Below are 12,500 nucleotides of genomic sequence, written 5' to 3'. Positions count from 1 at the left end.
TGGCTTCACCTGTCGGGGCAGAACCCAGGTCCCAGGGAGCCACTGCGCTCCTTCTCCGGCTCCTGCCCAAGTCGCAGCTCGTTTTGGGGCCACGATCAGATATTCGCCCCTTACTGTTATCAAGCCTGACAAAACAGAGGGAGCTGGAGTCATCCAGTGATGTCATAGGCTTTCCAGAGTGTCAGGGTGCAGGGGACTGCAGGGTTATGTGTGAGATTTGGGTTTCTTTATATTCAGAAGTGTGACGAGTTGGTTGGTGAAGGGGCAGAGTGAAGGCTGTCTTTGAATTCTCAGCTGACATCCAGCAATGACTCCTCCTCCAACAGGAAGCCCAGCACCTGCCCTGCGGGGAACTATGGCTGAGGCAGGACCCACCCAGCCAGCTTCCCCACCCCTGCGGGCCGGGGCTGCTGTGCATTTGCTCTGCAGCAACACTCAGCAAAACAAAGCTGTCCGGGGAAACTGTTTCTTTGAGGTGTGATGGGCACATGTCAGAATCTGAGCCCTAAGATCTTAGCTGCCTTTTCTCTAAAGAGTATTATGCTCTGTGACTCAGCAGTGGATCGCCATCGGTTCTCATCTCCTCTGTCCTTAGCAGACCTAAAAATCCTGCTGAAGTATTTGATCTAACGGTGCATGTGGTTTGCTTGGTACAAATTCTGGAGCCAGTATTTCACAAGGAGTCAGAGACTTCCCTGAACCTCCACACCATCTGAAGACGCTGACTCTGCATCCAGTGGTGTTTGCAGGAGGAGGGAGACCCTCCGAGGTCAAGGTCTCACACGGGGCAGGGAGCCACGGGTGCTTCTTCGTGGCCTGATTCCCACCGAACACAGTGATATTTTCTGGGACATTAGAGGTCATAAATTTTGGTTAATGCCAACTTGATCCTATTTCTTAGAATCCTACTGCATTAAGAACAGAATACTGAAAAAAAGAATATTGAGAAAAGAAAAGAACAGAAACATGTTATCCTTCAGACGAAGGCAAAGCATGCTGCTCCCTTGTTGGGTGGCAGGGTCCGTGTCACAGTACAGCGGGATCTGGCCGTATCTTTTCTCCTATTGCCTGGAATTGGTGCTGCTGGGAGAGGCCGGAAATGGAAAAGAATTGCTAGTGTGCTTCCTATATGGATTTGAGGGATGGAATTATTTTGCTTGCAGGAATAAGGCTGAGTATTTGAAGCACTTGTTTATTTCAGTCGCAGGGCAGCACGCGCTTGAGCGTAGACAGAGCAGGACGGCTTCACGTGCAGCGTCCTGTGGCCGCGGCGGCACAGGCGCGGGTGCATGTGTTGACCGGGGCGGGACACATGAGAAGACGGTGCGAGGTCACTTGGGATTTTCTAAATACAGGAAAACAGGAAAGATGAGGGGGGAGGGGAGCCCCTCTAGTGTCTTTTATTGCCTCTTTCAAGTCTTTTCTCACTGTTTGTTTCCTGATGGACCAGGACGTAGATGCTGACATCTTTCCCTCCTCTGCCTGTCTTTGTCTCTGTACCATAAGAGAGTTTTGTCATAGGGAAGTTGGGAGTGGCGAGGCAAGCCAGATGTTAGATGCTGATTAAAATGTTATTGGAAACTTTATTTTGCAATCACACCTAAAGCACCATGACAAAAACCCACAAGCACTTGAAGACATTTGAGAACGGAATCTATGTAGATTACTTTGGATGCTGCAGAATTCACTGACTTCTGTCATTTTGACGTACGTGGTTTCATGAAATGAAAGGATATTGAAGATTGTTCCTTCTTATACACAAAACTCTGCTTTAATATTTTTTCAGCTTCATTGAATCTTGAAATTTTGATGTCTTAGAGGTGATGTTATAGTAGTATTTCCTCATGGACCATGGCTTTGTGAAAAGCAGATAATTTTTGAAGTATAATTACTGTACGTTTTATTGATAATGACAAGTTTATGGGAGCTCCTGCCTCTGTTAATCCTTCTTACGTTAGGAGTTAAAAGATACAGAACAGAGATAATGTTGCAAAAAATGAATGTGAAACTAAAGCCGCTGTCTCCTGCCCACAGATGACGAGGACGGCATGGACTGCGCGGACAGCGAGAGACGGCCTCACTTCCCGCAGTTTTCCTACTCCGCCAGCGGCCGGGAATAAGCCTCCACCACCCTGCCCCTTCCCTGTCATCGAGATCTATTCCAGAAAATGATTCCCAGACACCCCCACTGTCCGAGCTCTTACAGATAGCAGGGCCGCCCTCTGACATCCCAGACCAGCCGAGGGTCCCCCCTTGCCACCGTTCACCCTCATGGACACACACACATACGCAAACACACTCCAGTTTTTGTTTTTGCATGAAGTTGTATCTCAGTCTAAGGTCTCATGTTGTTGCTGCTATGGTCTCACTATTCTAGCAACTTTAAGAAGTAATTTTACAATCTTTGGAAGTCATGAGCCCACCATCTCTCATCTGTATACCAGCTGTCACCTTTTGCTCTTCTAGTTTTTTTTATTTTCCCCCTAACAGGGAAGGCTAAATGAGAAACACTGATTCTAGGTACATTTTTTTTAACTTTCTAGAAGATAAATCAAAAACTAATTAGACTAAGAAGATTTAGTTTATAGCTCAGAACAAGCAATTGTGGAAGGGTGGTGATGTGCATATGCAAAGCTTTAGTAAAGCATATAGGATCAATGCATAAAGTAGGTATGTCACGAAGATTTGGCTGGAATTCATTAGGAAGCATTTGAGAGAAGGACTGAACAACTGTTGATACATATATATATATATATTTTTTAATTCCTGTTGGATACTGTAAAGGAAGCCCAATATCACTGGACGTCCAGACTTCACGGGCATCGTGGGCAGATAAACCTTGATCTGCAAGAAACGAAAGCATATGCACAGCATCAAAGTCACTTAAAGGGTCGTAGGACACAGTTTGCACCAGAGAGCAGTTTTTCCCTGTGCTTGGAAACCTTTTTCCCTTCTTGATACCACCTCTGATGGCTGAAGAATGTAGACAGGTTTAATGATCCTGCTTTTCACCAAAATTTGTATACCAAGGTAAACAGGTGTTTGCCTTACTTGTTTTAATTTTTTACTCTCAGTTCTGTGTGAAGTAGCTTTTTCTCAGATGTTACAACTTTGAATGTCCTTTTACGATTTTGTTTGTTTTGCAGTAGTATTTATTTTTTAGTGATGAAAATTGTATGTCATGTTAGCAGATGCAGGCCCACCTTAACACCAGGTAGACTTACTGCAGTTTCTTTTGATCCATGTGCAAGGAATGTACACGCCAATGAGAATCATGCACTTTTCTCCTCTGTAAAAAAAAAAATAAGGCTCTGAAATTGTATATATTGGTTAGAATTTGGCTTTGGGAGAAGAGATGCTATCATTTAACCCCCTGGTGCTGAAAATGAGAAAATCCCCAACTGTCCATGCCAATGGGTTCCTGAAACAAAAGATGTTGATGTCGGCTGAGTTGAGAACTGAAGTGTTCCGGCGGCCTGGCAGCGTGATGTAGCAGAGAAAACCGAGGCCGGGTGGCAGCAGGAAACGAGCTTCATGTGGCCACAAGGACGCAGGTCCAGTGTTTACACAGTAGGCAGGAAAGGATAAGAACCTGGTGTGTTTATTCTGGTCATGGTACATCTATCACTGAATTAAGCCATCAGGGAGAGAAAAACAAAAGAAGAACACCTCCAGCTTTTCTCTTTCTGTGTAGACTCATGTCCCCAAATTCCAGCGTTTCTCACTGAGGGGACGTGTATGCAAACCTCATCTTTCTCCCTCATTAATGACGATCTTCTGATTAAACCCTTCGGTGCTAGGAGCTGACATTTTCCAAAGCAGCCTATGAAGTCCGGGGGCCGGGGCCATCCCCTCCTGGGGCGATCGTGGAAATGTGTTCTGACTACCCGACAGCTCCCAACGGAGACTACAGCACGACGTAGTGTCCCGACCGCACTGTGCAGAAGGGCACGCGACTTTCTAAGTAGGCCGAGTCACTCGTGTGCAGACGTCTTAGCCTCGGCGCTGGAGGTGTGGGCTGACAGCTATGGAACCACTGCTGGCGGTGGGCGGGCCACTGGGACTGATGGGGCTAAAGGGCATTTTACTAAGGCAGCTAAGACACATTCAGACATAGGTCTTACCTGATTTTTCATATTCCTACCTGAGTGGACTTCATCTGTAGTATTAAGTAGGAAGTTACAGTAAGTAGTAGTTAATTCTTTCTCACACATAGAGCTTAACTTTTTTGTTTTCCACTTGGAATTATGTTGAATGTTCACTTTGACAAGAAAGTAGATGAGAAGAAATGTCCTTTGAGTTGTCCTGCATCCATCATTTGAGAAGGGGACAGGCGGGAGGAGGAGAGAGCTGAGACAGAGGGGAAGCGCGACACCGTCCACTAAGCACGTAGCTTTTTGTTGTTTTGGTTTTTTCCCCCAAAATCTCAAGATGATTTCCAGGACCTTGGCCAAGGACACTTCTAAAGGTTAATGACCGGCACTGACAGTGCCCCAGGCTGGCCACTCCTTCTAGCTGGCTCTCAGTCCCCAGCCATGCCAGTCAGTTATCCCCTGAGACACCATGAGTGTCACACAAGTGTTTTCTTGGCTTCGATTTTGAGAACCCTTTACTTTCCTTCCCAGATCTCAGTCCGCTGGTGTGGAGGTATTGGTAGAAATACAGAAATGTGCGTGAAGGGAGATTTCTAAAACTTTCCTTGTGTTGCCCACGGCTGTGGGTGTGGATCGTGGCGGGTGCAATGGCCTGAAACCTGGACTCAGTCTCGCAGAAAATGGTTCATTCAGTCTTTGCAGACTCCAGCTCATATTGTCTTGATGTTTGACCTCCTGCCATAATGCAGGTCTTGGAGGGAATTGGCCCTTTCTGCTTGGGTCGTGGGCGGGGTCGCCACAGCTTTGCTTCCCACACTGATGACATAGCATCATTGCAGTATTGTTTCCATTGCCTGTACCTGGTCTCTGGCTTCTTAAAGTGGACTCTTCTTGCAGGGGCCACTTGCTTCTCCTAGAGGACAAAAGTAAGGGCCTTCCTTACTAACTGCAGGGTCTATATCTTACACCTCAGTGTACACACTTTGCTGCTACTGTCTGTACTGTCTACAGTAGAATTTCCTGAATCTTGCTCCTGGTAGTGCATTACAGGCAAGCATGAAACGTAAAGTATTTATTTAAATAAAAAGAAAACCTCTAAATTGGTCATTGAGTTACCTCCCTGTAGCTTTATAGTTTGTGACATCTCTTGACCTTGCTAGTTCTTTCATTAGACCCACGCAAGATCTAGTCATCTGGTTAAGGATTTTAAGCAGACGTTAACTATGAACCCAAGAAACTGTATTACTATTACTGTCGGTCATACTAAAACTGTTTATTTCCTTAAGTATATGGCCCACAAGGATGTGAAATAACTACAAGAAGCTGTTTTTGTACACTGTACATCCTTAGTATTTTTACACGTATATGGTAGGGACGCACATGACCTTCCTTCGTACAGACGGCCTGAATAAAGCACTCTGCCAACCCGCTGCTTCTCTCTTTATTGTCGTTGGACGTGGTTCTGTAAACTCGGGAAATTAGACTCTTCTGGTGGGGGGGGAAAGGGTTTTTAGTAGCTCCACCTGGTTTTAACCTACCCTGTATGAAATGTGGCAGAAAAATACAGAAGTTCCTCCTAGCTCAGCTCACATGGGATTATTTTTACTTCAGTAAAATGGCAATAGTGAAGTTGTACAAACTGGCAAAAGGCTCCTGGAAGGAGTGGTGCCCACCTCAGCATTGGGCGCAGGACAGATCTGCTGTGAAGCCAGGCATGGGGGAGGTCTCAGACCCTAATCATCTTCACAACCAATGGTTTGGACCCCAAGTTCTTCAGGGGTGTAGCTGCTCATTAATGTCTTCCTGATACTGTACTGTTGTGCGTACTTCCTCTCAGTGTTCTTTTAACACTTCGTGGCTAACAAACGTAGGGGACACGGGTGGTAGACGGGCAGGATGGCTGAGCCACAATCTGGTTTACGGTGAATCATTTTGGATGGGGCCTTTTTCAGATTTTACCTCATAAAGCTACAATTGTAGAAACTTGGCTTTGTTCCTGTGATTAAGCCAGATGGAGGATGGCTTGGGGAACAGAGTTTGTCAGGCACGTGTGTGTGTGTGTCACAGCCACACTTGAGGGCATCCTTACACGTGCTCTTAAAACCACTGGGGTTGACAGATCTGGGAGTCTAACATGAAGTGACCTCGATCATTCTTTAAAGGTGCTATTTTCAGGCTATTGTATAATTTATTCACAGCGTACCTAAAACAGAACTGACGACTGAAATATCTCATGGGACAGGCTTTATGTCTGGCATGTTTGATGAAATCGAAAACTTCTGCATCTGAATGGAAGTTCTGCTATTTCAGGCTTGAAACCCTTATGTGCTCAAGAGACTGGAATCGTCTGTGTGTGTAGATGTCACCACGTCCGGAACCTGCGTCCTCCACGTCACTTCTGAGAGGCAGGGCAGGACGCGGGGCACCGCCAGGCCAGTGTTGAGACAGTGGCGGTGGGTCCCTGGCCGGGAGAACAGCCCTGAGGTCAGGGACTTGTCCCCGCTGCAGCCTTGCCTTTAGTGTTGAGTTGTCACCCTCAAGTCCAACACAAAATTGTCAGTGTCCATTTTTTATTACTTTAAAGCATTTGAGGGCTTAACTGTGTAGGAGAAATACTATTTTAGACTAAAATGATCAGTGTACAGGTATTTGATATACTCTTTAAGTAAATTTTCTAATTTCACTACATTTTAAGCTCCCCTCAAATACTGCATATGGAAGAAAAAATCCACCACCACCAAGCCAAAGATGCTTTTTTGTCTGTTTCTGGGGTTAACGGAATGGGAGAAGAATGTTCGGTGCTTCCTGGTGTCCCGACTGCACGAGTCAGTCAGATGATGAGTAGCGGAGTCTTAGGGGACGGTGATTAAGGGCAGGGGAATGACATGTACGTACAGATCAGAAAAAGGGAAGAAAAACTAAGGGCAGGAAAAAAGTTTGGTCCTTAATACACGTCGGCCTCGTTCAAATATGTGCCTTTCTGGTGTGTGGCGTTCACCGCTGCAAGGTAAAAGGAAACATTACAGTCCAGGTCTCTCCAAAGTTCATTTATTGAAATTCCTGTGTGTAACCGAGCATCAAACAAGCAGACTGAAAACACAGTGACTTGGAGCGTTCCTGAAAACACCCCAGGAGCTCCTGTCGCCTGGTGACGGACCCGCCCCGCCCGTCTGTCGCGCAGGGACGGCTCCGCTGCAGCCAGGGGAGGTCATGGTGCGTCGTGTCATGTGAAGTACACGTTGGGTGAATGTAAATATCTCTGTAAATCATTGGTTTCACTCTGTTTCATCCAGGTCAGCAATCAGATTGTGGCATGCTGGGTAACTGGAAAAAATAATAAAACGTAAGTTTAAATAGATCATGTTCTTCAATGTGATTTGTCTTCTCATTGGTTGGTTCAGTCACCTATAATAAATTTTTGGAGAAAAATATTCCTATTGCTGAAAATGCGGAAATTATATGTAACCAACTGTATGAAAAGTTGGTGCCTCGTCTTGACCATAGGTCAAAGCCCTCGGCTCAAATGAACGTAAGTTTAACCATCTCATGTTAATGCTTTAAATCTGAAGACAGCCTGACTCCAGGCATCCGTGTGCCTCTTCAACTAGGACAGGCGGATGTCTGGACACGGCCAGAGATCCAGCTCTTCCCTCTCTGAGAAAGGAGACGCTGATTGGTGCTGGAGTCTCTTTACTGAAAATTAATCTATGTGGCAGGTGAAGCTAGAACAAAACAGGACATAGACCAAACGCCCCTAACACATTTCTGGTGAAACAACACAAGCTACAACCTGCAAATTTTTAGCTGTAGACAATTTACTGTATCGTATATAAAGCGTCCACGCATGGAAAGCCCCCCAGGCTGGAAGAGGGACTTTGGCGTACTGTGGTCTCTTAGTTTTAAACAGATAGAAATGCTTCAAAACCACTCCGTGCACATCAGTTTAGGGAGAGGAACATATTGGACGCCATTGACCGCCTTTGTTGACAGCTGTGCAGGTGAGACCACATCGGGAGGTAGTGGCCGAAACCACTAGGAACAGTCACGTTCCACAGAACATGTCTTGACTATTCCTACAATGCACCATGTGGTAAGAGGACAGAAATGCTGTCATCGCCTTCTGGGGGTGTCAAGTTCAAAGGAGGGTCAAGACGGTGTCTCCCAAACCTCTGTTGTCATGTCAACAGGTAAAGGGGAAAGCGGTGCAGGCCAGGCCCAGTCTGGTCCCTGTGTAGCTGGGAACTGACTTCAGGAGACACAGCCTGGCCGTCCCCAACAGCTAGGCTCAGAGGGAGGGCTCCTGTCATCCGAGTTTAAGCCGTGATTACTTGCTGGGGACTTTCAGGACAGGATGATGAGTGACACAAATAGATTCACACAAAATAAATATATGGAAATCAGTCTGTTGCCTTTTTTCAAAATGAAAAAAAGATAACATATACGTTTCAAGCGGACTTCGCAGTAAGAGTAAGGCTGAGTGGAAGCGTCTCCGTGCAGGGTCATCGGAGCATGATGCGTGCACCTGGGCCTCGGGCTGAGACAAAGAGCCTCACCCGGGCCAGGCACCCTGCGCTGTGCTGGGGTGGCCTCCCCTACGGTCCCCAGTGCTTCTGTTCCCTGGGCCCTTCCTGAGCCACCACAGGGGAGTCTCCCCTGCCCTTTACTGTGACATCGCACAGGGGCACGGGAATAGGGAACACAGCACGGAGGCTGCCACCAGCTCCATGTGACCACGCACGGGTCTCCATCTCGAGCTGATCTGCTTTGACTGACCCGCCCCAGGGCACTTCTGCCAGGTGACTGTTGTGAACGACCCTCCCTCTAGGGACTGAGAACGAGGCAGGTCGCCTGGGGCGTGGATGCTCTCGAGGTTTGGCTCACTTCCGAACCTCAGACATTCTCTGGTGACTTTCGGTGCAAGGATGAGCATGAGCCACAACAGGCACATTCGAGAGAGAACTGCAGCTGAACGTGGGGGACAGCGCCGGGCACAGCAGCAGTGGCCTGGAAGGAAGGGCTGGGGCACGGGTCGTGCGCGCAGTCTGGGGTTGCGCTTAGCTCCGGGACACTGGCCTTGCCCGTGATGAGTCTTGGTGGGGCCGTGGGCTCCCAGGCGTCTAGTGATTTGTCATCATCCATCTGTCCCCGCTCTGTGGGGGGCCATCCCAGCGTGTCTCCAGGAGCACGTTCCCGCGCTCTCTTCGGCGGGTTTGTATTTTACCTGGTTTGGGCGAGAAGCCGTCCCCTCTCCGTCACTTTCCCACTGTGGCACTCGGTACCTGGCACCGTGTCCTCCCCAGGACGGGCGCTCAGTGTGCAGGGGCTGGTGGATGCTGTGCCCTGTGGCACTGCTGTCCTGTCTGCTGAGGGCGGCACGTGGACCTGGTGATGCACGTTGCTCAGTGCCTGCCCCCATGCGACAGCACGTCCTCCGGTGACTGCCCGAATCTGGCTTACCTGCCCTCCCTCCTTGGGAGATCAGCGATGCTTATTTCCAGAAAGTCGGCTCCGTCATCCTCCCACAGTGCCCAGCCCGGCTGTCCAGGAGAGGACCGAGCACACCGGGCCCTTGCCGTGGTCCCCGGGTGCTGTGGCCCCATCGGCAGCCGCTCCTCTGGACTGTCCGCAGATGACAGACATGCTCCCCGCCAGGCCCTCTGTCCTAACCCATTTTTTACTCATTTTCAATCCTGACGGAGCCTCCTCTCCACACACCCTGACTGCTGCCTAATCTACGTCTGATGTTTGACTATGTCCAGAGATTAAAACATGAGTTGCTTCCGGTGACCTGGACTGTTCCCCAGAAGCCGGGTTGTGGGCTGGGTTCTTGTCCCCAGGCCGGTCTGAAAGGCCATTCGTGCCCCCTTGCGCCCCAGCCCCGCTGCAGCCTTCCTCATGTGCACACGTGTGTCCACGTGGCCAGGTCACAAACTAGTCCTGTTCCCTGTGCGTCTGGCTTTGGTAAGGCATCTATTTTTAACTCAAGAGGGCAGCTCCGTCTGGGGCACTGCAAAGCTTGCCCTGAGGTGACAAAGGCCCTGGCAGGCAGCCTCCCCTGGCGTTCTGGGAGGGGACCTGCTCCTGCTGCTGCAGCAGCTCTGGGCCTGCCCGTCCGTCCTTACCCGCTGGGGCACCCCCTTCTCCCCAGCCTGCGGCCCAGCTCTCGAGGACGAGGTGGCTTCCTGCCCATCCATGTCCCACTTCTGTTCACTTCATTCCTCTGGGCCTTATTTTTCCATCTCTGCAAAACGGATGTTAGATTATTTCTCTCAAGTGGCCCTTTGGAAAGCCTACAGTGATCTCAGCACTAACTCTCTTGGCTTCGTCATCATCAGTGCTGGGCTCTGGGCAACTTGAGGAGCTCCCTTTTGAAGGAAAGCTGGTTCTTTTTTTTTTTTTTTTTCTTTTTTGCCAGAAATTGAGTGATACAGAAGCTAAAAAGTTTACCTGAAGTGGTGCAGAGCTGAGATGTGAACCCAGACAGTTTGACCTCAGAGTCCAGCCTCTCTCATGCCAGGCCACCCTGCCCGTTCTCAGCAGATCGGTGAAGGCGCCCCCCCTGAGCAACCAAGGTGACTGTTCGTGGAACTACGGGCTGGCCAGGACCTTAGTGGGAACGTGGCTGTTGCCATCTGCGAAGCGGGACAGGAGCGAGGTCGCCCCAGACCACCCGGTCATTCTTTCCTGGCCTGCAGTGGCCAGAGTTCAAAGCCTGTTTCTTGACTGCCAGCCTGGGCTTTGCTGCGTCTGGCTTCCAAGAAGGGAAGAGAGGCGTAGAAGGCAGAGAAATGAGAAGTGGGCGCAGGAAAGGCCGCCCTGCAGACAAGGTGTGGCTCTCTGTAAAACAGCATCCCAAGCTGGACTTGGGACTTGCAGGGCGCAGGGAGGCGGCCCTGTGTGGGCCAGGAAAGCTGGAGCATGAGCAGGAGGGGCTGGGTTTCAGGGACTGTCACTGGGGTGCTCTGCCCTCCCCAGAGCCCTCAAACACAAGCCTGCCTTCCGCAACTCGGGATGCGAGTTCGTAGGCTTCTGGCTTTCTCGAGTCCCGTAAGCCACGAGAACTTGCTCTGCACATGGGCAGGTGTCTGTGTTTTATTGAACCATGTTTCCGTGGTAAATAGATTTTAAGAATCCCCAAAGGACAGACAGTGTCACCAACAGCAGAGAGTGGAGCCTCTGGCTGCCTCATGTTTGAAAGCGTTAAAAATAAAGACAACGCTGACATTTGGGGTTGTAATGTGACGGAATTACAGTCTTTTAAAGGCAAGAACCACTTATCTACACTCCATGTAATATTCAGTGTTTTGTTCACTTGTCTAATTGGATTAAAATATTTAGCTCCCCTTAAAATCTTGATTGTGAATTTATATTGCAAAATGTAATGTCTGACTCAGGAAGCAATAAGCAGGGCAAATGTATCTGAAGCAATATAAAATTCAATTTATTTTTCTTCCACGATTCTTCTTTTTTTGGAGACTGGCTGTTATGGGGATCCGAACCCTTGACCTTGGTGTTGTAACACCGCGCTCCAGCCAACTGAGCTAACCCACCAGCCCCTCCTGCACGATTCTTATTCTGAAAGTATTCACTTTTGGACAATGTGATGTCAATGGAAGAGTAAGTGTGGGTCAAATGAAATTCTTTGTGCTTTTCAATATAAATTACATGCAGGGCACTCAGTTAAAAAAACAAAAAATGAAAAAAACCATAGGCTGTTTGAGCTGCTTGGGGAAGTTTCTTGGAGGGTCCTAAGACCCTTATGTTAGAAATGCGGCACCCGGGGTCTTATGTCATTCTTTAAAAACACTCAGGCAGCAGGGAGTTAATGACATTTTAGCTGCATATGTTCCAAGTTTATTTAAAAAAATATGCAAGTCACTTTGGTTGACAGTGTCTTGTACACAGTTTTGAAAGAATCAGGGCAAACTTTAACAGAGTCAGTTTTTATTTGAAAAATATTTTCTGGGAATGTATCAGTGTTTATTTTTGAGACTGACAATTCGGGTGAAAATCAGGATAAAAACAAAAAAACAACAATTTGGTTGAAATCAAATTGTTTGTTTTCATCTATTTAGAATTCTTTCCAAAAAATCTTGGTTCAGGAGGAGGCTTTTTAGTTTATTTTACTCGGTGTATCTGCAGTTCTGTGTAAGCACCATCTGTCCTGCAGGTAGCTGGCTGTGTGGGAGCTCCTCAGTGTGCTGGCCGAAGCCCCCGCACCGACGAGTGACCCCTCCAAGTCCCAGCGTGGGCGATCTGCACACGTCCCCGCACCCGGGTCCCACTCTCCCTCACTTGCAGTCACATTTCTAGAGTTTCCCTCCTCCCTTTGCCTCCGGTCCCAAAGGGGCCTTTCCTGCCACCACCACCATCAATGTCTTTGCAGCTCTAGGCTGTGAGTGCTTT

General features: G+C 48.4%; 1 protein-coding gene across 1 annotated transcript in view; it reads left to right on the top strand.

Annotated features, from left to right (window-relative positions):
• LOC103605698 (RAC-gamma serine/threonine-protein kinase-like) overlaps positions 1–7,452 on the top strand; it is a 102,186-nt gene extending 94,734 nt beyond the window's left edge. The window contains exons 7-8 of the mRNA XM_008590324.1: positions 1,202–1,323; positions 2,015–7,452. Coding sequence (XP_008588546.1) covers positions 1,202–1,323; positions 2,015–2,120 — 228 coding nt within the window. The 3' untranslated portion in view covers positions 2,121–7,452. The remainder of the gene's footprint in view (positions 1–1,201; positions 1,324–2,014) is intronic.
• The last annotated feature ends 5,048 nt before the right edge of the window (positions 7,453–12,500 follow it).

This window comes from Galeopterus variegatus, unplaced genomic scaffold (genome assembly GCF_000696425.1).
Source record: "Galeopterus variegatus unplaced genomic scaffold, G_variegatus-3.0.2 Scaffold5993, whole genome shotgun sequence".
In the NCBI taxonomy this organism is placed as follows: domain Eukaryota; kingdom Metazoa; phylum Chordata; class Mammalia; order Dermoptera; family Cynocephalidae; genus Galeopterus; species Galeopterus variegatus.
Note: the sequence above shows the minus strand (reverse complement) of the source record. Positions and strands in the feature narration are given on the sequence as shown.